The sequence below is a fragment of the Molothrus ater genome, chromosome 14 (genome assembly GCF_012460135.2).
Source record: "Molothrus ater isolate BHLD 08-10-18 breed brown headed cowbird chromosome 14, BPBGC_Mater_1.1, whole genome shotgun sequence".
Lineage (NCBI taxonomy): Eukaryota > Metazoa > Chordata > Aves > Passeriformes > Icteridae > Molothrus > Molothrus ater.
Genome location: NC_050491.2, coordinates 1,940,342 through 1,965,740, shown reverse-complemented (window position 1 = coordinate 1,965,740; position 25,399 = coordinate 1,940,342). Strand labels below are relative to the sequence as shown.

General features: G+C 50.9%; 1 protein-coding gene across 1 annotated transcript; it reads right to left on the bottom strand.

Moving 5' to 3' along the window:
* Window positions 1-761: 761 nt before the first annotated feature.
* Window positions 762-23,511, bottom strand: LOC118698564 (pre-mRNA 3'-end-processing factor FIP1-like). The gene is made up of 16 exons (XM_036401943.2): window positions 23,113-23,511; window positions 22,290-22,329; window positions 19,332-19,416; window positions 18,100-18,206; window positions 17,358-17,416; window positions 16,204-16,314; window positions 13,818-13,948; window positions 13,008-13,132; window positions 11,943-12,048; window positions 10,738-10,936; window positions 9,861-9,887; window positions 9,267-9,324; window positions 8,771-8,826; window positions 7,496-7,700; window positions 5,607-5,765; window positions 762-2,076 (listed from the first exon to the last, which is right to left on the bottom strand). Exons 1-16 carry the CDS (start codon window positions 23,204-23,206, stop codon window positions 1,944-1,946), a joined length of 1,695 nt encoding a protein of 564 aa, XP_036257836.1. The 5' UTR covers window positions 23,207-23,511; the 3' UTR covers window positions 762-1,943.
* Between the last annotated feature and the right edge of the window lie 1,888 nt (window positions 23,512-25,399).

Below are 25,399 nucleotides of genomic sequence, written 5' to 3'. Positions count from 1 at the left end.
ACCAATAACTCTGCAGGAGCTCAGGCAGTGGCTGTGGAACAGCCCTGGCACCCCTGGAGAGGCACCAGGGACATGCAAAGGGGGCACAAATGTCCTTGTGTGGGGCCAGGCCCCTCCCCTGGGTGCAGCATTGCAGGGGAGCAGGCAGGGAGAGGCAGCTCAGAGGGGCTGGGGGCACTGCCCAGGGGGCAGAGCTGCTGTGCTGGGAAATGCAGCAGGTCCCATCCTCACCTCAGGCAGGCTCCCCAGGGAGGCTGGGCAGGGCTCTGGGCCCCTCTGTGCTGAGCAGTGCCAGGGGGCACAGAACCAGCACTCCTGAATCCTCCTCACCACCCTGGTCTGCATTTCTCCTCAAGTTCATGCCATTCTCCTCAAAGCTTTTGGGCACTCCCAGCTGCAGCCCAGCCCTGGGCATTGCCTTGTTCCTTGCACAGCCAGGGCCAGGAGCTGGGGGTGCTGGGGCAGTGAGAGATGTTCCTGGATCTGGGCTCCACCGAGGCTGCAGAGGCAGGAACAGCCTGATCCCAGCTACCCCTGGCCCAGTGCACACACATTCCCCAGCAGCTCAAGCACATTAAGAGAACTCCATGAAAACCAAAAGCCAGCAGAAGTCCCAGTCTCCTCCTCCTCCCCTGGGCTCCTGCACTTACAAACCCATCACTGCACTGTCACAATGCTGAACCCAAACCCAAGGGCTCTCCTGGCACATGGTGGGCACTTCCCAGCACACTCAATTCTTCCAAGATTACAATACCAAAAAATACAGAACATTTCAGAACCATATTATTTTAGGACAAATATTTCAGACAGTTTTAAATAACAAGTCAAAGGAAAATGAGACATTTGTGGACTCACACGAACAGAACGGCAGGAACCTAATGACCAGACAGATGAAAACCCCTCAAAATTATTTCCCCTGTTCTTCTCACCCAGAAACATTTCTGTCGCCCCTTCCCCAACCAATACTAAATCCAAAGAAACTTTGGAATTTGACTAAATTTATTTTGGGATCTAAGGGAAAGGAATGCATCGGACAGGAGTGTTGGTGATACCCAAATAGAAACACCAGTCCCATGAGGGCAAACTGCTAACTGGGACTTGGTGTTCTCTACTGTACTCTAGGTTATTCAGTCAACTCTTATAAAAAAAGGAAATAAAATAGTTAAGTCAAAAGGAATTAAAGAGAAATTCATGCTCTTGCTGTGGATCTTCATTGATTCCCCACACAGGGGTGTGACATGACAGAACTACCTTTGCAATGGATAAAAAACCAGTTTTGGAGTCTCTGCACACGCTGTGTGAACGCCCTCAGCAGCTTCTGGAAGCTGCCACATCCAGGCAGGCCTCTGTGCCCACCTGGAGCAGATCCTGCAGCTCCTCCTGACACGCCCAGCTGGCCACGGAGAAATCAGAAGCTGTTTCTGTAGCTATAAAGAGATTTATTCAGGGATGAGACTTTTCACTACTGGACACCAGACTCTAAGCTGGCTCCTGGATCTAAGTCACGCTGTTCTTTGGACAATAAATTTCAAGTTGCACTTACTGTCCTAGTCCTCAAAAAGGAACGATGATGCCAAAAAGAACCAAGAACTATGACCTAATTGCATTAGTTTCAGCTGAAGCCATCTTCCATCAGAAACCATAGGATCTGATACACCAAAGTTCTCCCTAGGGATGTGGATGAGTAGAGTAGCTCAGTGCTTTGTAACTAGTACTGCTGTATTGTCTTGTATCAAAAACAAACAAAAAAAGGAAGTTTAAGGGCACGTGCAGCCTCAGCTCCTGAAGCGCTGCCGGCTGTGCCACGGCTCGCCCAGTCAGCCTCTTCCCTTGGAAAAAAGTAAAAAATAATAATAAAAAAAATCACCCCCCAAACCAAACATCACCAATTCCATGCTGGTTCCACAGGAGAGAGTTCCTGCCGAGGCTGCAGGGGGCCTGGCTCACTCCTTGGTGTCCTGCTCCTCGCCCTCCTGAGCCCCGTCCTCGCTGGCCTCCTTCTCCTCCTTGCTGCGCTTGTTCTTTTTGTGCTTGTGGCGCCGGTGGCTCTCGCCCTCCTCGCTCTCGTGCTGCTTCCTGAGCGGGAACCAGGGGACAAAGGGACATCAGACACAGCCCTGCCACAGCAGGGACCAGCCATGGGCACAGGGGCGTGGATTCTCTGCTGAGGGAGCCACCTGTGCACTGCCGAGGGCACAGCGGGGATTTGTGGGATGCATCAGCGCTGCCACACTGCCACTGCCACTGTCACACACACTGCCACTGTCACCCTGCCACTGTCACACACACTGCCACTGTCACACACACACTGCCACTGTCACACACACTGCCACTGCCACCCTGCCACTGTCACACACTGCCACTGTCACACACACTGCCATAGACACTGTCACACACACACTGCCACTGCCACACTGCCACTGCCACACTGCCACTGCCACACACACTGCCACTGCCACCCTGCCACTGTCACACTGCCACTGTCACACACACTGCCACTGTCACACTGCCACTGTCACACACACTGCCACTGCCACACTGCCACTGTCACACACACTGCCATAGACACTGTCACACACACTGCCACTGCCACCCTGCCACTGTCACACTGCCACTGTCACACACTGCCACTGTCACACACACTGCCACTGTCACACTGCCACTGTCACACACACACACTGCCACTGCCACCCTGCCACTGTCACACACTGCCATTGTCACACACGCTGCCATAGACACTGTCACACACACACTGCCACTGTCACACTGCCACTGTCACACACACTGCCACTGTCACACACACTGCCACTGTCACACTGCCACTGTCACACTCACACACTGCCACTGTCACACACACTGCCACCCTGCCACTGTCACACACACTGCCACTGCCACACTGCCACTGTCACACTGCCACTGTCACACACTGCCACTGTCACACACACTGCCATAGACACAGTCACACACACACTGCCACTGTCACACACACTGCCACTGCCACACTGCCACTGTCACACACACACTGCCACTGTCACACACACTGCCATAGACACTGTCACACACACACTGCCACTGCCACCCTGCCACTGCCACCCTGCCACTGTCACACACACTGCCACTGTCACACACACTGCCACTGCCACCCTGCCACTGCCACCCTGCCACTGTCACACTGCCACTGTCACACACACTGCCACTGCCACACTGCCACTGTCACACACACTGCCACTGTCACACACACTGCCACTGCCACACTGCCACTGTCACACACACTGCCACTGTCACACACACTGCCATAGACACTGACACACAGCCATAGACACTGTCACACACACTGCCACTGTCACACACACTGCCACTGTCACTGGCACACACACACTGCCACTGTCACACACACTGCCACTGCCACACACACACACTGCCACTGTCACACACACTGCCACAGCCACTGTCCCACTGCACAGCCCCTCCTGGCAGTGTCCACAGGCAGCTGTCCACCTTGCTGTTCTTCCACTCCTGAGCGAGCTCCAGCACTTGTGGCACAGCACAGAGGCTGAGAGGAGGAGGAGTCCTAAACCTGAGACGTGTTTGAAACTTTCACTCCTCTGAAGGTGTGTGGGAAATCCCTGGGGTAGAGGCAGCAAAGGGATCAGTGGAGCGAGAGAAATGTGGGTTCCCCATGGAGGCAGATCCTGTTTCTGCTTGTGCTGACTCACAGCTGACCTGGCTCTTCACTGGCTTCCTGCTTTGGAACTCCTTTATCTCCCCAGTTTTCCAGATGTGGGTGATAACTGGGCATGTTTACCCAGGACTTCTGTGATGTGGGAGCAATGCCAGGCAGAAGAGGCCTGAGCAGGCTGTGCATGCCCTGAGCCTGTGCCCTGCCAGCTGCTCCCTGCAGCCACCACGGCCCCAGGACCAGCTCTGCCTCCCAGCAGGAACAGGCAGAGCGCTGGTTTGCCCCCCCCAGAAGGAGATTTTCTGCTGCTTCTCTCACAGGTTCAAACCACAGGAGCTCTCAGGAGCTGACTGTGGTGTGAAGGTGGCAGAGTTAAAGCACAGCCCAGAGAACAGGAACAAGCAGATAAATTCAGCCCAGGATAAACTGTGAGTGCAGGCACAGCCCCATGAGCAGGGACAGTGTCAGGTGTGCAGACCAATTCTTAGCACAGCTGGAATTCCAGTTTAGCAGCAGACACTGAACTGGCTGAACCTGGCTGAAAAGCTCCTGGCTTCAAGCAATTTTCTGGCTGGTTTAATAAATGGTTTCACAGCCATTAAAGGCAAGAAAAATAGGGAAAAATAAAAGGCTGCTGCCTCTCCACAAAACACCTTCAGCCACCTCGTGGCCGATGTGTCAGTGGTTTGTGCTGGGACACTGGGACTGTCCTTTGAAACCAGCGTCAGTGATTTCCTGCAGACTGCTCAGTTTGCAGCAAGCTGGAAATGAAACCCTTTCATCTACAGGGCCTCAAACAGGCTCAAACCTCAGCGTGCCTCAAGCAGGGAATACCAGAAGGTTTGGGTTGGAGGGGACCATGGACTGGGATTCCTACAGTGAGGTATCTACTCCAAGGTTTCAATTCTGAGGAGAGGAAGCTGAGAAATAACCCTAAAGCCAATGGCTTGTTTGTCTGATACCAGCTCAGCTTCTACTTGCTCTGTATTAAGTTTTTATTATGGTCTTAGTCTTTCTTCCTATCATTTTGCTTCCAACCCTTTAGCAATCAGTCCTTCCTTGAAAACTTACTCATCTCCTTAAGGACAAAAGCAGCCTTTTTCCTCCAGTCACTACATAGGGAGTTTTTCTGATACCAGCTTCAAAATAAGGGTAATTACCTCCAGAGCTGACAGGAATTTCCCCTAAAAGCAGGGAGTTGACACATCAAGAAAATAGAGCAAGAACAAGTCATTAATGAGACGTGAAGTGACACAGGACCTGAGCAGAGCACCTGCCTCAGCCCAGAGAGCAGGGCTGCTGCTCTGCTGGGGACTGCTCTTCCAGCAAGATCATCTGCTGCAAATCCATTTTCTGCAGAAAAGCTGTGATTTCAGGACCTGCTGCTCTGCCCCAGAACTTTCATCTTGGTGCAGACCATCACCCCCTCACTACCAGGCTCTGGGCAGGAGCTCTGCTCCTCCTGCTCAAGAAGCAATTTCTGAGTGCAGGCAGGGGGAAGTTCTTCACAGAAGGAGTGGCTGGGCATTGGAATGGGCTGCCCAGGGAGGTGGTGGAGTCACTGTCCCGGGAGATGTTTAAGGAAGGGCTGCATGTGGCACTCAGTGCCATGGTCTGGGTGACAAAGTGGTGTTGGGTCACAGCCTGGACTCGATCTTACAGCTCTTTTCCAACCTACTGGATTCTGTGAGCTCTGCCCTGGTGCACAGGAGCAGCAGGACCAAAAGCTGAGGCTGCTCTCATGGCCTTTGTGTGTGCTTTCATTAAGATGGGAGCTCTGCTGGGAGGCTGAGCCCGCTGAGCACAAACTCAACCCTGAGCTCTCCTTTCCCCATCCCAGAGGCTCCTCCTGCCCAAGGCTGTTGGGCAGAGGGAGCTGGGATGAGCCAGGCTCCGTTCCACCCCAGAACAGGAACTGCTCGCTGACCTGCGGGAGGATTTGTGTTTGCTGCCGTCGTCCTTGTCGCGGTGGCGGCGCTCGCGGTGCCGCTCCTCTCGCTCGCGGCTGCGGTCGCGGCTGCGCCGGTAATCGCGCTCGAAGTCGTAGCTGCGCTCGCGGCTGTAGTAGCGGTACCGCTCGTCGTCACTGGGGGGACAAGGGACACGTGGGCACAGGGACAGCGGGCAGGGCTGCGACCGCCCTCACCGGCAACACCTGGCACCTCCCACCGAGCGGGGCTGCTCCGGAAGCACCGGCACCACCGGGAGCGCACACGACACACAGCGCTCCTGCATCGTCCCTCCCTGCTGCGGGGAGCCCTCAGCACACACACACACACACACACACACACAGATCATCTCCCATCCTTGGGCTAAGGTGCTCTCTTCTTCCCCACAGGCTCAAACCATCAAACTGTGAGTGCAGCTTTCTCTACCTGCTCAAAGCACCTCATTCAGTCCCCAGGAGTGGGCAGGGTGTACCCCAAACTGAGACACATCCCACACTCCCCCCTACATCCTCCTGGTCAACTTCTGAAAGCCAAAATCCAAAGGGTTAACAGTGCCCCTGTGGGAACAATACTCAGGACTTGGGAGAAAGGACGTCACAGACATTGTTCTGACACACCTGGAAACAAGCTGGACAAATAAATGTCCAGGATCAATCAGCTGGGAGTGCCCCAAAGGACTGCACGGCCACTTGCCCTCCTCTGACCTGCACCAAGGTGCTCCACACCAGCCAGGAATGCCAGCAATGTGCTCAGGAGTGCTGAGCCCAGGCCTTGGCTCCAGCATGGACCAGGAAGTGGGGGAGTATGAGCTCTTCCAATTTTAGCAAGTTTGTCTTCTGTTCTCTTCCTCCCCCCTCCCATCCACAGTGCCCAAAAGCTTGTAAAGGAAAAAAAAAAATCCTAGGAGCACGCTGCCCTGTTTGCTCCTTCCCTGGGCTGGGAAGCTCCCCAGCAGGAAGGACCCTGTGCCAGGAATGCACATTCTGATCATGTTTTGAATGATTATTGGCATTTCTGAGCCTGGAGCCTGCAGAAAACTGACACTGCTGCTGACTGAACACCAAGGGGATGGGTTTGGGAAGTGTCTGCAGCCCAGCCTCCACCTCAGATGAACACAGGGAGGCTCCAAGCCTCCTGCTCTTTCCCAAGTGCTCCCAGCACTGCTGTCAGCTGAGGCCACAGCAGCTCCCACCAAGGTGGTCCCTCCAGTCCTGCTCCCATTTCCTGGCTGACTCCCAGGGAATGGCACTCCCAGCCCCACAGGAGAGCAGAGCAGGCTGTTTGTCCTTTGATCTGACAGTGACATTTAGAAGACAAGAAGCAGCAGCTCCTGCAGCCAGTGCTTCACACTGAGCTGTGAAACACTGAGTAAACACAGAGGGGCTATTTCATTGACTGGCCTCGTGGGAGAGCAAGAGGAACCGGTTCTGCTGGATTTAAACAAAAAAACCCAGACCCAGAGACAGGAAATCAGCCAGTGGCACAGCTCCCTGTCTGTGCTGTAGTTATTGATCCTAAGGAGCTCTTCCCCAGACATTCCAGAGAATTCAGCTGGTGTCCTGTATACCCAGCCCTTGGCCAGACACGCTGAGGTGGCCCAGGAGCACAGGAGGGCAGCACTCACTTGTTGCACTCACTGGTGGAGGGGGCAGCACTCACTTGTTGCACTCACTGGTGGAGGGGGCAGCACTCACTTGTGCTCTCTGGTGGAGGGGGCAGCACTCACTTGTTGCACTCACTTGTACTCACTGGTGGAGGGGGCAGCACTCACTTGTTGTATTCACTGGTGGAGGGGGCAGCACTCATTTGCTGTACTCACTTGTTGTATTCACTGGTGGAGGGGGCAGCACTCATTTGCTGTACTCACTTGTTGTATTCACTGGTGGTGGGGGTGCGGTCCCGGTCCCGCTCTCGCTCCCTGTCCCTCTCCCGGTCTCGCTCCCGCTCCCGGTCCCGCCTGGAGCCCGAGTACTCCCAGTGGCTGCTGCTGGAGCTGCTCGTGCCCTTGTCCACCGTGGTCACCCAGGGCGTGTGGGACGTGGAGATGGGGGGGTAGCTGATGAAACCTGAATCTGCAGCCAGAGGAGAAGCCCCTGTCATCCAGAGCATGGCCAGCACCCCTCTGTCCCTCCCTTCCCAAAGACGCCCTCTGGCAGCAGAGCTGGATCCCAGGAGACAACGGCCCAGCTCCCTGCTGTCCTTCCCTTCCTTCCCAGCAGTTTGCTAAGAACAGGGAACTCCTCCCTGAGGAGGCATTTACAGGCAGCACTGCACAGTCTCTGTCAGCCCTGGGCTCTGGTCACCTGTACAAGGTCCCACCTCCCACCAGGTACCTTCTGCTCTAGGGTGGCACCTGGGAGGGCCAGGGGCAGCAGCTGCCAGTGAAGGATGTCACCTGGGGAGCCCAGAGCCACCAGCAGTCCCCAGGCAGAGGTGGCCAGCTGGACTGGTGAGGTCACATCCCAAAGCAGTGCCACATCTGGCAGCACTGCAGGCTCCTCTCCTTGGGAAGGGCTGGCACTGCCACTCCTGCAGCCCTGTCCTGCAGGGAGGCTCTGCAGGGCTGCCTGTGCTCCCACTGCTCAGCACAGCCAGGAGCCACTCCTGGTCACTGCAGGACTGGGAGAGACCTGGGGCTGCACCAGGGAAGGGAATCTGCTGAAATCCTGGCACTGCCTCTCCCATTGCAAAACCACAGGAGATGGTGCCTGTAGCAAGGGAGAGGGTGAAATGGGGGAGAGATTCAAAAACTCAGGAAGGAGATGCCAAGCTCAGTAGTTGTGGATGGCTGTGCAAATCCCTGAGGCTGGGGAAAAGGGAGAATATGAGTGAGGGTGAGCACATGTGTGTGCCAACAGGCAGGAGAACACACTGCTGAGGCACTGGGGAGGCTCCTCTGTGCTAGGGATCTGCCCAAACAGCGACCTGGGCCTCAGCACTGGGTCACAAAACTGCATCCCCACAGGTGCACAGCACTGAGAGCAGCACACCCAGCCTGTGCTCCTGACTGGGACCCTCTGGGGCACAGCAAGAGCCTGGAGCTGGAGCAGGCATGGTGAGTGCCAGCCTCAGAAAAGCCTGGGCTGCCAAGAGCCAGGCAAGAGAGAGAGCAGCAGTGGGATGTGTCCTGCCCGGTGCTCACCTGCAGAGTTGTAGCCAAAGGGAGGTGGCTGCCTGTTGTTGTAGCTGGCTGGCTGCCTTTGGGAGAGAAAAGGGGGTGAGTTACTGACATCAGGGACCCCCACAGCTCTGGCTGTGCTGCAGCTTCACCCTGTTTTTCCTAGAGATCTGTGGAGCATTCTTATGGGAATCCCACTATCAGAAATGCTCACAGGTTTTGCCACAGCTTCCAAACCTGCCATAATCCCACTGCTTGCCCTGGGAAATCACCACTGCTCACAAACTACCTGGAGCACCTTCAGAGAAAGCCATGAACTACTCTAGGCTTTACCTAGATTTTACTGGCTCCTTCCTGTGCCTTGAATATGCCAAATCCAGATGAATGCACAGAGGATTCCTGACAGACTCTGCTCTCCCCCACCCCAACTCAAGACAGACCATGCATCCCCAGCACTGATTTTGGACCTGTTCTCTTCCCCCCCCCCCCATGGTGTGATCTTACCCAGGTGTGGTCTTACCCATCCAAGGTTGGGATGAGGAGAGCTGGTGGTGGTGCCAGAGGTGGTGGGAACAGCCCTAGACACAGAAGGCTAAATCAGCACCAAGATCTTGCAGCTTCACAAGTGCTGTTCACAGTTGAAAGCCATTAAATAATCTTTTTACCCTAAACAAGGCTCTATTTAAAATAGAATAATTTTCTTTCAGGATAGGATCTCCTCCCCAAATTCACACCCTAAAGCTCTGTTAGTTTTGTAGGGATATAGGAAGAAAAACAAAGCAAAAACTACCTTCTATTTTGGCTTTTAAATACTGAACATAAGATTCATCAAGGAGTAGCAATTAACTCCTATAGCCCTAGGGAGGAAAAGTGGTCCTTGGGATGTAGACATGTTCCATTCTGATCAGACTATAACAATCAAGTTATTCTGACCTACAGATTTGTGTCAGAATAGAAGATAAGCAGCTCAGGTTCAATGCTCAGTTGGAGTTTATTAATCTTAAATTAGCTGTGCTCTAAACTGGTGCCATCCTATTTCATGTTACTTAGTCCAAATGCTCTGAACCTGTGTGATCAAAACTGCTGCTGTTATTAAGAACAAGGTAACACCTACCTGGAATTGGACCTGGAGGTGGCAGACCTGTGGAAATAAGCAGGGAAAACAAGTGAGGACAACAAGGAAAGCGTGGCCTCTCTGTACTGCGTGGACTCTCTGTAGCTCACACTAAACCTCAAAGCACAATTTTGAATAAATCTCACATACTGGAGCAAACAGAGCAGGAGAAAAATTGGTGCTGCTAAGCAGGAATTAGCCTATAAAAGATATCATTTTCCCAAATAATCTCTTTACAATTTAAAATGTTGCTGGGGAACTCCTTTTCTGAGTGTGAACACATGAACAATTGATTTGGTCTTCAGAACAACTGAAAGAGCTGGAGAGGAGAACCTGCTGCAGGTTCCACTCCAGTGTGTCCAACTTGATTTTGTCAAGCATTTTAATCTAAGGCAGCAGGAAAAGCTACCATGGAAAAACTACTGGGGAAAAGAGCCCTTGAGTGCTGCAGCAAATCCTCCTCAGGCAGGAGTCCCTGCATGGAGTGCTCCTGGTGCTGCTCCAGGAGCAGGAGAAGCCCAGAGTGTGGCCCCTCATTTCAGCCTGGTGTATTTAAGCCAGAAGCAAAAGTTCTCATCTTCCTCCAGAGAAACAGGAACCTGCTTCTTGACATTTATCTATAAAGCAAATGGATCAGTAGCATTGGAAGGTTCCCTCAGGGAAACAAAGCCCAGAGGTTTTCCTTCAAGGACCAGCTGCCATTTGTAAGTATTCAGGGCAAATATTGAATAGGCTGATGGAGACTAAACAAAGGCTGGCCAGGGGTCAGGATCTGTTCCCTGAGTGCTCACCCATCCCATGGCACTGAACCATGAGAGCTCTGATTTGCTGCAAGCCTGGGACATCCCAACTCGGGTTCCATGGAGTGACCACATACCTGGAGGATGCAGGGGAGGTGGAACAGAAGTCACTGGAGGAGGAGGGTGCAGGAAGTGTGGAGGAGGAGGCCCGGCCAGCGGGGGAGGCGGAGGCCCTGCTGGTGGAGCAAACGGCTGCTGCTGAGGAGGCTGCTGGGGCTGGGAGGGCTGCTGGGGCTGCTGGGGGGGCTGGGGCTTACTGCCATGGTCTCCCAGCACCTTGGGGGGCACAGGAATGAGAAGAGAGTGTTTTAATCCCTCTGCTCCTGCAGCAGGGCCCTCACAGTGCTGGCAGCATCACCACAACAGGACTGTGGCTGTGCCTGAAGAGTGACCAAAATGCAGAGAGGCACCACAGGGACCTGAAGTGTAGCTGGCAGTGCTTGTGAGGGGGAGGAACAACAAAAAACCCTTTCCCAGCAAATTCTGTCTCTTAGGCAAACTCTTCTTGTGGGCAAAATCTGGAAAACTGACTACTAAAAAAATAAATGAACCACAAAACCATAGAGAAAAACTCAAGGAATTTGGCCTAGGAAGGGAAAGGTTCCATGTTTAGGTTTTTCTGGCAAGGTAGCAGAGTTGGCAGGGGGGCAAGGTGGTTAAGAGAAGGGGATTTGGCAGATGCTCCTCAGACCCTGCAGCTTCCTGCCTAGGAACCAACCAGAACACTATGGTCACACTGGGCAGGCAAGCCCAGGACTGGGATCAGCTTTAAACCCAGGCATTCATTTCTTAGAAGAGACAAGATCCAGTAACACAGGCCCAGGCTCAGTCTGAGGTGTGGGCTGCACCAACTGATTTGAGACTAAATGTTACTTTAAAGTACAGAGAGACACCAGCCCCAGGTACAAACCCTTCACTGCAGATTTGAAGATTCCAACCCCACAGTGGAAGGGAAGGGACTAATCCACAGAAGATATTCCCAGCTACACACTCCTAGGAATACTTTGGGAGGACTGATGATGAAAGAACTCAGGCCTTACCATTCCAAAGGGAAGACTGGTCTTTAAAGGACAAATCTGGCTCCTAGCAAGACCAAGCTTTTAACCCAGAAATTAACTGAGCCTGCAGAAGGGAATGATCCATGCACACACCTCAACAGGGCCAATGCAGTAGCTGCTGCTCTGCAGGTATGAACTGGGAGGTCAGGAGCACACAGACATTTGCCCAGGGCTCAGCACAGTGCAATACAATCAGCAATTTGTCGAGGCTTGCAGGGTTTTACCTGGATGGGGTTTTCCTCCGAGGCGTGCTTATCCCGGCGCCTCCCTTCCACCCTGCGGATTGTGCCCGCCTGGCCCCCGATGACATCAATGGTCCCACCCAGCTTCCTGGGACAAAGCACAGGCACCTTTTTAGGCTCAGAAGCACCCCAAGGAGCAATTTGCCCTGCTGTCAGCAGATTTCTTTCATGCTTTCTTTCCCACCAGGGAAACATCTCTCAAATGGGGATGAGAAGCCAAGGAGAAGCCCGTTTGCATTCCTGAACAGTTTCCCTCTGAGCAGGGGTGGGTTTGGGCTCTCTGAGCACCCAGAAATGTTATCCAAAGAACCACCACAAAGAGATGTAAAAACAGGGATTACACACCGGGACAGAAATGCTCCCAAAATGCTCAAATCCAACAGACTGAGCAGCGCTTTAATGCTCATCCCTGAAGCACAGAGCTGGTTCCCAAACAAGCAGTAAAGTTGGGATGCAGGGCTGCTTTCTGCAAGGCAGGTGTGCAAAAGCTGTTTTGTGAATGAAGCAACAGAAACATCCTGAGCCCAAAGCTCTGGCTCATCTGGTGTGTTCTTCTGAAGCTTTTGATAAAACCCCATCGATCTCCTAAGGGCCAAGTGGTTTCCCCAGCAGAGGCTGCCCCTCAGAATGACTCAGTTGTTTTACCACACATCCAGCAGCGTCGCACACAGGCTCAGGAACCAACAGCTCCTCTTATCCTCTGCCAAACTCGTAATCCACTTCCACTTGAGGAGGCAAAGATTAACATCGTGGGAGGAGGAATAAGCCAAGCAAGCACAAGCAATGTCAGCAGTGTGAGCCCTCGAAGCTGAGGTGTTTGCCTGGCTCCTTCCACTCCCAGAGATGTGTCCTGGGATCCAGGATTCCCTCCCTGCGCCAAGGAGGGGGGAATGGATGGCAGGGGTTGCACTGCTGGAGGTGACACTGAATGAGTGACCACAGCAGCTTCTTGCCAAGCTTAAAAGCTTCTCTTTGAGGCTTGAGGAGACTCAGATGTGGCCCAGGTGGTTCTTAGGTGCCCCCATGAAACACATGCTCCTCTCTTACCTGTTGGGAGGAGGCCCAGCCTTCATTCGTCCTCCCACCAGAGCCAAGAAGTCTGTTTTGAACTCTGTTTTGATGATGTTGCTTTCCACTTCTTTTTCAGCATTTCCTGTTCTTCCCTGCTGAACCTATGGAAGGAAATAAATAACACATGGTGCTGTGCCCTTCTTTCAACTGAATGGAGCACCAGAGATTAACCCCCAGCAAAAGAAAAGGAACAATCACAGCAACCTATTCTTCAGTCCAGGCACAGCCATTTGTGTCAGTCAATGGCCATTCCAGCCTCAGCCTGCTGTCCACTGTCTCCCACCAGAAGCTCTGTTATGACTCTATTAAACTCATATCATTTTCCATGGAGTCCCTAAGTTAAAACTGGAATGAGCAATACTTGTACTGACAATTTAGCTGAAGTTCTGATGGCCACCATGGACTCCTGCAAGGTTGATGGCCAAGGCAGTCTGCAAACACAAAAGGCAGCCACACCACTGCAGCAGGCTCCAGCAGTAAGCAAAACAACCCTGGGGGCTCAGCTCCCCTCCCTGCCCTTCCCTCATCCAGAGGGTTTTCCAAGCCAACTGGAAATTCACTCCAGTCTTGCTGCTGTAGTGGTTCAAACTTGCCACGTTGATGGAACTATTCCTTCCTCACAGAAAATATTTTCAACAGAGATTTAAAGATTCATTTTTGCATTTCTCCTTTTTGAAAGCACAGTTCAGAACCCAAGTATTTCCTGCTCTTACACCCTCATCTCTGTGACTACAAACACAATCCCAGTTTTCCTGGAGCCAGGAGCAGGAGTCACAGGTCACCCACCGTGATCTTGTTCTCAGTGCTGATGGGAGGAGCAGGGTCCAGCCCCAGCTGAAGCCGCCGCTGCTTTTCACAATAAGCTTTCCATGTTTCTTCATTGAATCCATAATTAAAGTAATCAGAAAGATCAGCACCTGGCAGAGGGAGCAGGAGTTAGCACAGAGGTTCAGCACACTTGCACTCTCAAGCTGTCCTTTAACTGCTTATATGAAGGGTTAAGGCAACAAAAGTACTGCAGAGAGCCCAGCTTGTGCCTTTCCTTGTCAGAAAGCTGTGGGTGCCCCAGAGGTTGCACCTTGGGTGAAAGGCAGCTCAAGTGGAAGGTTTTTATTGATGGGTGGGAGGGGAACATGGCCTGAGCAGCAGTGGGAGCCCCTGGGACACACAGGACAGCTCCACAGGCCATTGGGAGGAGCTCCCTGCAATCACTTATTCACCAGCCTGATTTTTTCAGGCTGATTTCTTCCAATTGTCCATATGAGCTGAGTGCTGGGCACAGCACAGGAGTGACAGTTCCAGCCCCCACCACAAAAATGGGGTGGAGCCACAGAACCTTTTTACTGGCAGAACTAAGCCCACACATTCCCCTCCTGACCATCACACTGCCTTTGCTGTTTTGAGAGGAGATTCTGGGGCTCACCCATTTCGTGAAAGGCAGCTAAAGTGGAAGGTTTTTATTGATGCATCCCAGACTACACAAGTAATTACAGCTCAGTCACAACCCTAATTAGCCATCCCAGAGTGTTATCTCCCACTGCCAGCCTCCTGTGCAATGTGCTAATTCAGCACGAGCACTTCTGAATAACAGAGGTGACCACAAACTGCTTGCCAAGAAACCAGAGATGCAGAGGGGCAACCCCAGCTGCAGGAATTACAGGAGCACCCCTCCCACCTCCCAGCACTACAAAGCACCTCCTGCCCCGCTGAGGTGTCCCTCAAACATCCCCCATGTAAAGATATTCCTACACAGACCAACCCCAAAACAAAGAGCTGCTACAAGAGCAAGGCAAAACTCTGCCCAAGCTGAGCTTGGTTTAAGTGTGAGGTCTAAGCAGTGAGGCTTATCTCCTGGGCTGGCCACTCTTCCTGCTGTACCACCCAAACATGCAAACTGCATCCACACCGACTCAGCAACACAACATTTACTTGTCGATTTTATCAGCTTCTATTTCAGACCTCTATCAGTTCTTCCACACAGGATTTCTCCTTCCACTCCCTCACTCAAAGACATACCAAGCTGCTGAACAATTAACTGTAAAGGATATAAACTTGAAAGGCTGTTGAGTAATGAGCTACTTGCTATCTAAAATAAACTTACAGACCACACAGCTCTGCAGAGATCTTCCCTCTATTGCATTCCAACACTGTTTTAGGGCCAGCTGGCTCTACTCTGCTCCAGGGATGTCAGCATGGCCACAACCATGTCCACGCTTTATCTTTGAACTTCACTGCATTCTTTCTAACTCATTTTCTTCCCATTCCCCTCTGTCTCACTTGGCAATCAAGGAGAAATCCCTGCAGAAGAAAAGCTTCTGTTCCATTCTGCCTGCACTATCTGCAGGGTGTTTCAGTGCTGGTTTGATAGCTGGACATGCCCATGGAGCTTTCAGCACTGGAGTGCCCTTCATGTGGGCAGGAGGTACCCAGAGCACACCACAGGCAACCTCAGGAAAGCTCTACTTACTCAGCACAGCAATATTGCTGAAAGATAAATAAAATACAGGGGCTGGCAGGGAGAATAATGATGGCTGAGAAAAGGCAAGTGGACTTTTTGTTTCAGTTGACGTTTCATCAGAGCACATTTTATGAGAGTAGCACAGCAAAAATCTGGATGTCTAGTTCCTTCAATTACTTCTGTATCAGAAGAAAAACAGCAGCTGATTTGTAGCATCCTACAGCTGTAAGAGGAGAACTCTCCCTCATACAAATAAGTGTGGGCAGCCCCAAATGAGGAGGGACCATAGGGACAACTCTGGGCTTGGCCTGGGGACACAGAACAAGCTCCTGCACAGGAAAAGGAAAACAAATATCAACAGCCAAATCCTGACCCCGCTCAGCTGCCTTTAAGGCCAAACATTATTGGATTGGTATCAGTGCAATGTTCTCAGGAAGCAGGGAATTAATAAAATAGACCATTAAAAAAATAGCTGTTCCCTTTAGGGAAGTTCAATTACTAGAATAAATGCAACCCAATTTAACATAGACCATGGCTTGTTCAATCAGTAAATGCCATTGACTGTCTAGCCAGGCAGCAGAGACTGAGCAACACACATTGTTCCAGCTTCCCTGTTCCCTGGCAACAATAAATGGACAGAAATTACATGTGGAAATCAAGAGACACAACTAGAACTGCAGAAAATATCTACCACAAGGAACTGTGAGGCCTCACCTGGTTTCCTCCACGGTTTGTCTTCAAATGAATCCAAATCCACTTCTATCACAGGCAATCCATTTATATTCCCTGCGGCATCCAAGTCAATACCTTTGGGCTGCAACTTGGCTTTGGGGAGAGAGGGACTGTTACAACTTTTAATGCAATGCCTTTAATCCACTCATTTGCTCAGCAAATTATTGCAGCAAAAACAAAGCACTGCAGTGAATTAATCACCGGGTTTACAGCACGCAGGTAACCACAATCAGCTTTTTAATAAAAAGGACTCCAGTCACTCCATAAACAAACAGGGTGTGCAGCACCTGCAGCTGAACAGCAGAGAAGCAAATTCAACCCAGATTGGTACTACAGACAGTAAATCATTAGGACATGCATGAAATTTACCCCAAATGAAAATAAAATGAAATTATTTTTCTCCCCAGACAAAGTACCTATTTTCCCCTCCCAAGACAGACACATTTTCTCATAACAAGAGCCTTTTTCAGGATCACTCTTTTGCAGACTCTTTTGCAGGAGTTTGCAAAAATCTTTCAGGTACAAAACCTACAAGGAGAATTTGTTCTTATTTTCTCAATCAGAAGAGAATTCATTTGGATAAAGCAATTAGTGGAAGGCAGTAGATGAAGCCCATGAAAAGACAGTCTCACATATGTGGAAGGACAGAATCCCAGACTCAATTTACAGGAGAAACTAAACTGAATTGGTGGTGGAAACTAAACTAAACTGGTGTGGAAAATTTCAGCAGCCAAATAAGCACAGCTGCTACTCAAAGCCAGAGTTTTGTTTCTTTTAGCATCTCACACTGCAAGTAGCTCAGGACACTGAGTTCCAGTCCTTCTCCAGGGCTGCAATGCTCAGCCCCAGTGCAACAATATATTTTAGAAATATTCTGGGGTTTTACTATAAAAGTATCAATACATTTTTTCCTAATTTAAATAGAATTATAGTCACCTTGCTCAGTGATGGGTAATTAAATCACTCCATTGCCTCCTGCCCCCTCACACTATGCTGGGAACACTGATTTTTAGGAAATGCACTTCCTATTGCTGGTTTACACTAATTCTATATTCTTTTAAACAGAGCAAAATTTGCAGCTGCTGCAGCTGTCAGTGAAATACTGGAAAAGTGAAGGATAAAAATAACAGCAGTACCTGAAGCTGATGCTCCATAGCCTCTACCCGTTTTTAAGTTTAGATTCATAGGAGTTCCCCTATTGGAAAAGAATCACTACATTGGCATTTGAACAAATTACTTGGCTAAAGATTCTCATGCAAAATATATTCAAGCCCTGACACCCTTCAGGAGATGCTTCAGTTCACCTGGGTTTGCTATTCAGAGTCATCCATCAGAGTGAAACCACCTCTACAACAAGAGAAGGAAATTATCCATAAAGTGGAAAATTAGAATATGCAGCAAAGCACAGGTAAGTCACTTGTGTAAGAGGAAGGCTGGTAGCAGCAAGCAAAAGGCTCTCTCATTACTTTTATTCAATGCACATTAGGCAGAGTTGTAGAAAGTATAATTTCCTGCTTCTCAAATCCAGCCTTGCCATTTCTGAGCCACAAAAAATCAAGACAGCTGGAAATTAGTAAATTCACAGCTTATGCAAATTTTTAGCAGTACAGATTTTGCTTCTGGAAGTTTTCACAGATGAGTTAAACAGAACTTCCCACCTTTGATTCTGCCCCAGGGAGCCCAGGAATTAGTAAATTAATTTCCCAGCAGCAGCCCCACAGATTCTCATTCCCATTTTACAGATGGATTCTCCAACAAGCAATTGCAGAAGTGTTGTGGCCATTGCTCGCAGGAGGCAGAGCAGCTCTCAGCCCATCCCTTTCCATGCCCTCATGCTGGATCCCTGAGCCCCAAATGCCCACCCCCAGCAGTACCCACATGTAGGACGGCGCTCCCGTTTTGATGTTGCCAATTGTGACCTTCACATCATCGTCATCGCTGTCACTGTCACTGTCATCCTCATCATCCTCACCACTGGGAAGGGCCTGCAACAGCACAGTCACACAGCAGCTCATCAATACACACAACCTGAGAGTTCTCCAGCACAGCCAAATCTTGGGAGGCTTCCTGAGCAGCCTCCAACAATGCCCACAGAGAAACTCCCCTGTCCTTTGAAGATTTGGCCCTACATGAAATTTGGAGTGATGTTTGTGAACCTGGTGAACATTTAGCTCAGTTCTAAGAATTTCACCATGTCCCTCTGTTCTTTTTGAGAGTTGGGGCTTTTCAGGCACACCTCCTTCACAAGGGCTATGGTCAAAGTACACAACCACAAATGAAAACCACCAAAATACATTCACCAGGTTTCACCTAAGAACCTCAAGGCAAATATTCTCTCACCACAACTTCTGTGGTAGGGAGCTGCTGAGGAGTTTGGTTTGGTTGATTTAGCACAATCAGCCCCCAAGTCACTTCACTTTAGAGATTTGACTCCAGTGCAACCCCAGTGCTGAGCACAAAAATAAGGGAATAGAAGAAGAAATCTTCCAGATATCCAGCAAGTGCAGTTTTGTGAGAATTCAGCACGAGCTGAATTAGTACCTCACCCCACATGAGGAAGGCATCCCTCACCCTCCCTCCTTTTCCACAGCACGTGGGTCTGTCAGAACCCTGAATGAACCCTCTTGATGTGGCAGAAAACAAACTCATCAAAGAGTCCAGGAGAGGAGGGTGGGGAGAAGCAACCCTCCTCCTCCTCTTTCAGCACTGAGCCACCAGATTGCCTTCTCAAAGGTCTGAGCCTGAACCAAAACTGATTTTCAGCATCTTGGGCTTTCTATCCCAGTGTTTCCCAGATTTTACAGGTCCTTGAGAAGTCACACTGAGTACTGAGCTGGAACACATTGTGTTCTGCTTTTCCTACCAGACTGCAGCATCAGAGACCCTGATCTGCCCCTGAGGGGGTATGAGCAGAGCCTGCAGCAGGGTTCCCTCCCCACCACTCGAGGCAGGATGACAAGACAGGGCTGCTTGTGGACCTAGCTTTGGGAACGGCTGGCAGTACATCCCAACACTGCAGATAGCAGGGAGGATCTTTACACTCCCTGCTTGGCCCCAGGAGTGCTGAGAAGCCCAGACACCCCCAGGCACCGTGGGCAGTGGACACGTACGTGCTGGGCCATCTCTCTGTCCTCGCTGTTGCCGGGCCGGCTCTCCTGGGGAGCATCCTGCAGAGGGTGAGCAGACTCTGTGTGTCTGCAGGGGGGACAGACAAAACAAAGAGACCATGACACAGAAGAAAAAGTGGACAAGCCTAGCCTAGAGAGTCACTACAATGAGTTCTAAAGCCTTTGCCCAGGTGACTTTCACTCAGTGCTTTATTCTTCTTGTGTGTTTGTTCTGCTGGCATTTGCTCAACTACCTGACCAAAAAAAAAAATCCATCCTCCTGGCTTGGCTTTGCTTTTGCTGGGAAGAATCAGTTTCACACATCCAGAGAGCACTGACAGCACTCAACAGCTCAGTGGCAGCTGGCTCAGCTCGGATTTGGCACAACCACAACTGATAAGAGTAAGACCATAATAAGCAAAATTTCACCTCCTCCTTAAGGATGCTAATAATTACACATGCATTTAGTCAACAGCAAAGGCATCTGTCCCAGAGAAATTAATGAAAGAATGATTTTAGTGTTTCTACAAATAGTTTACAGTAAGTAGTTAAAATCCCAAAAGGAAAAGTTATGGGAAAAATTATGTACCTGTTCTTCTCACTCAATTCAAATTAGACCTGATGAAACAATGGTCAGGTTTGGATTTAACTCCAGTTTAAGAGTTTGTACAAATGTTAACATTGTTTATTGCACTGGCCAAGCAAAAAAGTGGAACTGATGTACACATACAAGAAAAGAGTGTGCCAAGTTTTACAGAACTGAAATACAGAGAGCTCATCTGTCTCTAATGTCACAGGTGAAGCTTAGTAGAACTTCAAAATAATTCTGAGTTTTTTTCAAGAGAGACAATCAGAACAGCCCAAGCCAAAGAAACCCAATTCTCCACCAGTGCTTTGTGGAGCTGTTGCTATTGATTTAAAATCCCACGTCGGACAAGAAACATCCCTAGGATTGTTTTCAAAAATGAACAGGCAACATCTCACAGAATCCAAACACTGCTCACATTAAAGCTACTTCAGAGTGACACCAGACACCACACAAGAAAGGCAAAATAATACAACTCAACTGTTACTGAGTGTAAAACAAAGAACAAACAATCTGAGCATAACTGAAGCCTCATTTTGGGAAAGTCCCATACACAAAGAAATTCATCAGGCCAAGATCAAAGAGGGCTGAGGGTTGGGCAGCTGACCAAGCACAGGTGCCTGGGGTGCCAAGTTCCTGATGTGACACCTGCACACACTGTCAGGTACAAAAGGCAGCCAAGATGTCAGAGGGAAAATCAGCCTCCAGGTATTTCCATGCTGCAGACACAGGCTGTGACATGAGGACCAAAGCAGGGACCACTGCAGAAAATCTCTCTGTTGGATTCAAGAACTTTTGCCCAAGCCAAGGAACTCAGCATTGACCTCCAGCCTGAATCTCCTTAAAACTCTGAGATTCTGTGTTCAGGAAGAGTGACAGGTGTTACCTTCAGCTTCAAGTCACATGAAGCATCTGTGGGTGTGCATTAAAATGTATGAACTGGAGTTCAGAGAGACACTTGGGAAGCAGGAGCCTTTCCCCAACCTCTCTGCTTCCCAGGAATGAAGCAGCTGACAGGTCCCCAGCATTGTCTGGGCACAGAAAAACGTGGCAGAGATTTCACCTGCCCAGAATGCCAACATAGTCCTGGGCACTGCTGGCAGCACAGCATCCTGCTGGCCTCCAACACATCCCTTAGGCTCGGGATGTCAGTGATGCTGCATCCCAAACTCTGCAGGTTTCTGCTCCCTGGCTGGGACAAACACTCCAGACAAGCCAGCAGTGCATCCCTGGAGCTGCAGCTGCTGACAGCAGAGCTAACAAAGAGTCATTTTTCTTAAAACACCTCACAGCACTTCATTTAGGTAGATTCTCATTGTGCAACAAAGAAATATGGGGGCAAAAAGTAAAAGGAGGGGGAAAAAAGGACAGCCAGCATGGCCACTAATATTCCTTCTCCCTACATTTTGCAGTTATTAGAGATAGTTGCTAGAAATTCAGATTTTTAGTCCTGCTTGTAAAATAAAATTACATTCAGATGAACGTGACAAGGAACAGCAGATTTATGTAAAGCATCTGTAAATTTCTGTCTAAAAGTTGTTCCTCCTCACAAAGCTCATTTGATGTTTTTAGGTAACAATTTACCTTGTCTTTCACCACTTGCTCATTTGAACAAGCTTTCATATTCTTTAAGCACAGAAGTAGGACAGTATCTGTAACAACCTCAACATTCCAGACACTGAACCTACAATGACAATAAACCCTCAACTGAACTTTGGAAGGGGCTGAACACACACAAGCCCAGTGAAAACCAAGCCTTCTGAAAAATGTTACATTTAAAACGGCAAACAGGTAATCCTGTGCTGAGACCAAGCTCTGCTGGTGCAAAACACACAGCTACAAATGGAGAGGGAATATAATCCAGGACACACAGTCCCTTCCACACACAGAAAGCCAAACTGAGGACTGGTTTTATCTCCAAGTCTTACCCACACCACTTGACAGATCTCACAGAATGTGCTGCTTTGAGCAGCTCAAGATTTTAACCCAAGCTGAAGGTTTTGACCTTTCCCAGACTAAAGCACAGGCCAGTTTTAGCAAGGCCAGGCTACCACAAAACCAATCTCAGGGCATCATTTTCCCCAGGGAATTAAACTGGAAAAGTGATCTGTTTTGAAACTAATTGCTGAGAGAAACAAAAGGGCCTAAAAGTTAGCTCTAAATCCAACCAGTCTACTCATCCAGTTCAGCTTCCACATCCATAAATGCCTGCCACCCCCATGGGGACAGCTGGGGATGATCCCATGGGATGGGGAAAGGACAGGCTGCTGTTCCTGGCAACAGCACTGCTCCAAAGCACTCACCAAGCTCTGCTCAACGAGGCTCAACCTCTACACCATGTATTGTTACAGTGAATAAACAGCCTCAGGACTCACCCAGAAATTGGTCCATCTTCTTGCTTACCAGTGGTGTCATCTGCAAAAACAACAGTAAGAACAAAGGAATCATTCAAGTGAAAGGAAAAAAGCTAAATTCAAGCACAAAAGGCATCACAGGTACAGAAATACCCAGCGCTGCCAAGGCACTGTAACCCCAACGCTCTCTTTTCAAAAGAGTTCAACTAGAAATGGAACAACTAAAAATCAACCCAACCCAACAAACACCATCCATCTGCAGAGGTGGTGTCTCACACCAAACCAAATTCAAAATGTAGATCCTAAGTCTCAGAGAACAGAGACAACTATCAGACAGGAACTGAAGTCACCTATCAAGGTCTTTATATATAAAATTTTAACGTGCCAGGGGAGAACAAACATAAAAGCATTCATGTGGAAAGCCTATGGGGAGGACAAAGACGTTTCACTAAAGTCCTGTGGTTTATAGCGGCCACATCCCAGCCCCGTTAGCCCAGGGGTTTACAAGGTTTGGGTGATTAGCGAACTCAAACTCTTAACAAAGCATCTCGTTAACCTCCCTGCACCAGTGTTATTGATAAAAGGACAATAACACGCCGCCACCCGCCCACAAGAGCCTCTCAAGCGCTCCTGAGGGGAGGCCGGGGGGCGGACGCGGGTCCCTCTCCGGGCCCGGGGGCAGAGGCCGCTCCCTCTGAGGGGGCCCAGGGAGAGATGCCCGTCCCTCCCTCCCGCGGGGCCGCCCCCGGTCCCGCACGGCCCCGCAGCCGGGGGCGGCCCTGAGGCGGGGCCGGGCCCGCTGCCGGCCGGGCCCCGCGCTGCCCCCGCGGCCGGCGGTACCTACCCCCGTACAGCCAGTGCTCCTCGTCCTCCTCCGCCTCCAGCGGCGCCGTGCCCGACACGGCGCCGGCGGCCGGCGGCTCCAGCTCGGTGGCCATGGCGGCCGCGGGGCTGCGGAGAGCGGCGGCGGGAGGAGGAGGAGGAGGAGCGGCGGCCCCGCTCGGCTCCCGCCGGGCCCGGGCGCGGCGCTCGGGCGGGGGTTCGGCGGCCGCGCTACGGCGCCGCCATTGCTGCTTCTATGGCGGGAGGGGGGAGGGGGGCGAGACCCCCGGCGTGGGCGCGCAGGGCCCCTGAGCCGCCCGCGGTGCTCCGCCGGGCCCTAGAGCCGCCCGCGGTGCTCCGCCGGGCCCTAGAGCCGCCCGAGCGCCCCGCAGGGCCCTAGTGCCGCCGGCCGCACGGAGCCGCGCCGCCGGCCCCGCCGGGCCCTACCGCCGCCCTCAGAGCCCCGCCGGGCCCCGGCGCCGCTCGCCCGCCAAGCCCGCCCCGCCAACCCTGCGCGCGCATGCGCGGTGGGGGAGCGCGGCCCTGCCCGCGGCCCCGCTCGCAGAGCGCTCCGCTGAGGGGGATTTGGGGCTCTCCGCCCTCGGCCCGGGGCGGCGCGGAAAGGAACGCAGAGCCCGAACGGCCGCTGTGGAGCCTCCCGCACGGAGCTGCCCGGGAAGGACGTGAGGAGTCCCGCAGGATTGCCGAGGAGGCACCGGGAAGCACAGAATGCCGCTCCGTGTCGCGGCTGTCAGCGCAGCGCTGCTCCCGAGCGGCTGGGGACACACTCGGGTCTGTCTGGGTGGGGTTTGCACCTCCCAGGTCCGGCTGTGCAGCTCCTCGGTGAATGCTGAACTTCAGGGCCTGGAGATGCAGCGCCTGACGCTCCTTCTGCAGCTCCACCTGGGAGCTCCTGTCTGAGCATCACCAGAGCCCTTACCTCCCTCAGTATCACAGGGAAACTTAGAGCAAGCTGATTTTCAGCACTAATTCTCACAAAACCTATAGAGAATCCTGAAGCAAGTTACCTTTACCATGCACTACACCGTTCCAGAAAAATCCCGGATTAAAGCGTTCCCACTCTCTGCCCTGCGGTTCCGGTGGGGCTGAGGTGCGTTCCTGCTCCTTGTGCCTTGCTGGACCCTACACTGGGAACGCTGAATGCATACTCACCGTAGGAACTGGACATCCAAAAATCACCGGGGGTTGAGACCCCTGGTTATACCAGTGAGATCCCTGATTATACCAATGGAGCCAGGTTATACCAGTGAGACACCTGGTTATACCAATGAGATCCCTGGTTATACCAGTGAGACCCCTGGTTATATCGATGAGATCCCTGGTTATACTGATGAGACCTTTGGTTATACCAGTGAGACCCCTGGTTATACCAATGGAGCCAGGTTATACCAGTGAGACCCCTGGTTACACTGATGAGACCCCTGGTTATACCAGTGAGACCCCTGGTTATACCAATGAGACCCCTGGTTATACCAATGAGACCCCTGGTTATACCAATGGAGCCAGGTTATACCAATGAGACCCCTGGTTATACCAATGAGACCCCTGGTTATACCAGTGAGATCCCTGATTATACCAATGAGATCCCTGGTTATACTGATGAGACCTCTGGTTATACCAGTGGAGCCAGGTTACCTGTATAGAGGTGGGAAAGTGCTGCTCACCAACAGGCCTCAGCAGTGCCTTTCCATTTTCCACTCTTTTCCATTTACAACAAAACCCAGAATTCCTTTTGCTGCTGTGTTCAGACACTTCACTGTCAGAAATGTCCAAGGAGATTGTTGTAGAAACTCTCTGGAGAACCAGTAGTTTTCAGTTACCCCTCCAGGCTTGCACACCGTATAATTTACAGTAAATACAGATCAGTCATCACCTTTTCATTAATATTTGCCTTTTAATTTTAAATTCTTATTAGTCTGAGAGCTACTGTAATTCCTCTTTCCAATTTTATTACCTATCCCATGGGACCAGCACTGTTGTGAAGAAGTGTTTCTTTTCTAGCCAAAATCTCAGGTTATGGTTATCACTGAATACAAATATACAAACCTATTTCCTGCAGAAATTTTAATTTTCTGCTCAAGAAAGGCTACTATAGATAAGGTTTACATAAAGAATGTGAAATAAAATGTGAATGTATTGAAAGGATCATTACCTAAACATATTCAGTGATTAGGGAAAATGTAGAATTCAACAGGTTAGCCCAGACCCAAATCTGCTGTTTGCATGTTTATAAAATAACCAGATGTAAATCAACCAAGCCAGGTAGATCCCATCTCCCAGATAAACCA

What these genes read in the sequence shown, in the direction of transcription:
- LOC118698564 (XM_036401943.2), bottom strand. Translation starts at nt 23,206, where the DNA reads ATGGCCACCGAGCTGGAGCCGCCGGCCGCCGGCGCCGTGTCGGGCACG. An exon ending in CTCATCCCAACCTTGGATGG is followed by an intron (nt 8,827 to 9,266) that starts GTAAGACCACAC and finishes TCTCTCCCAAAG; the next exon opens with GCAGCCAGCCAGCTACAACA. An exon ending in ACCACCAGTGAATACAACAA is followed by an intron (nt 5,766 to 7,495) that starts GTGAGTACAGCA and finishes TTGTCCCCCCAG; the next exon opens with TGACGACGAGCGGTACCGCT.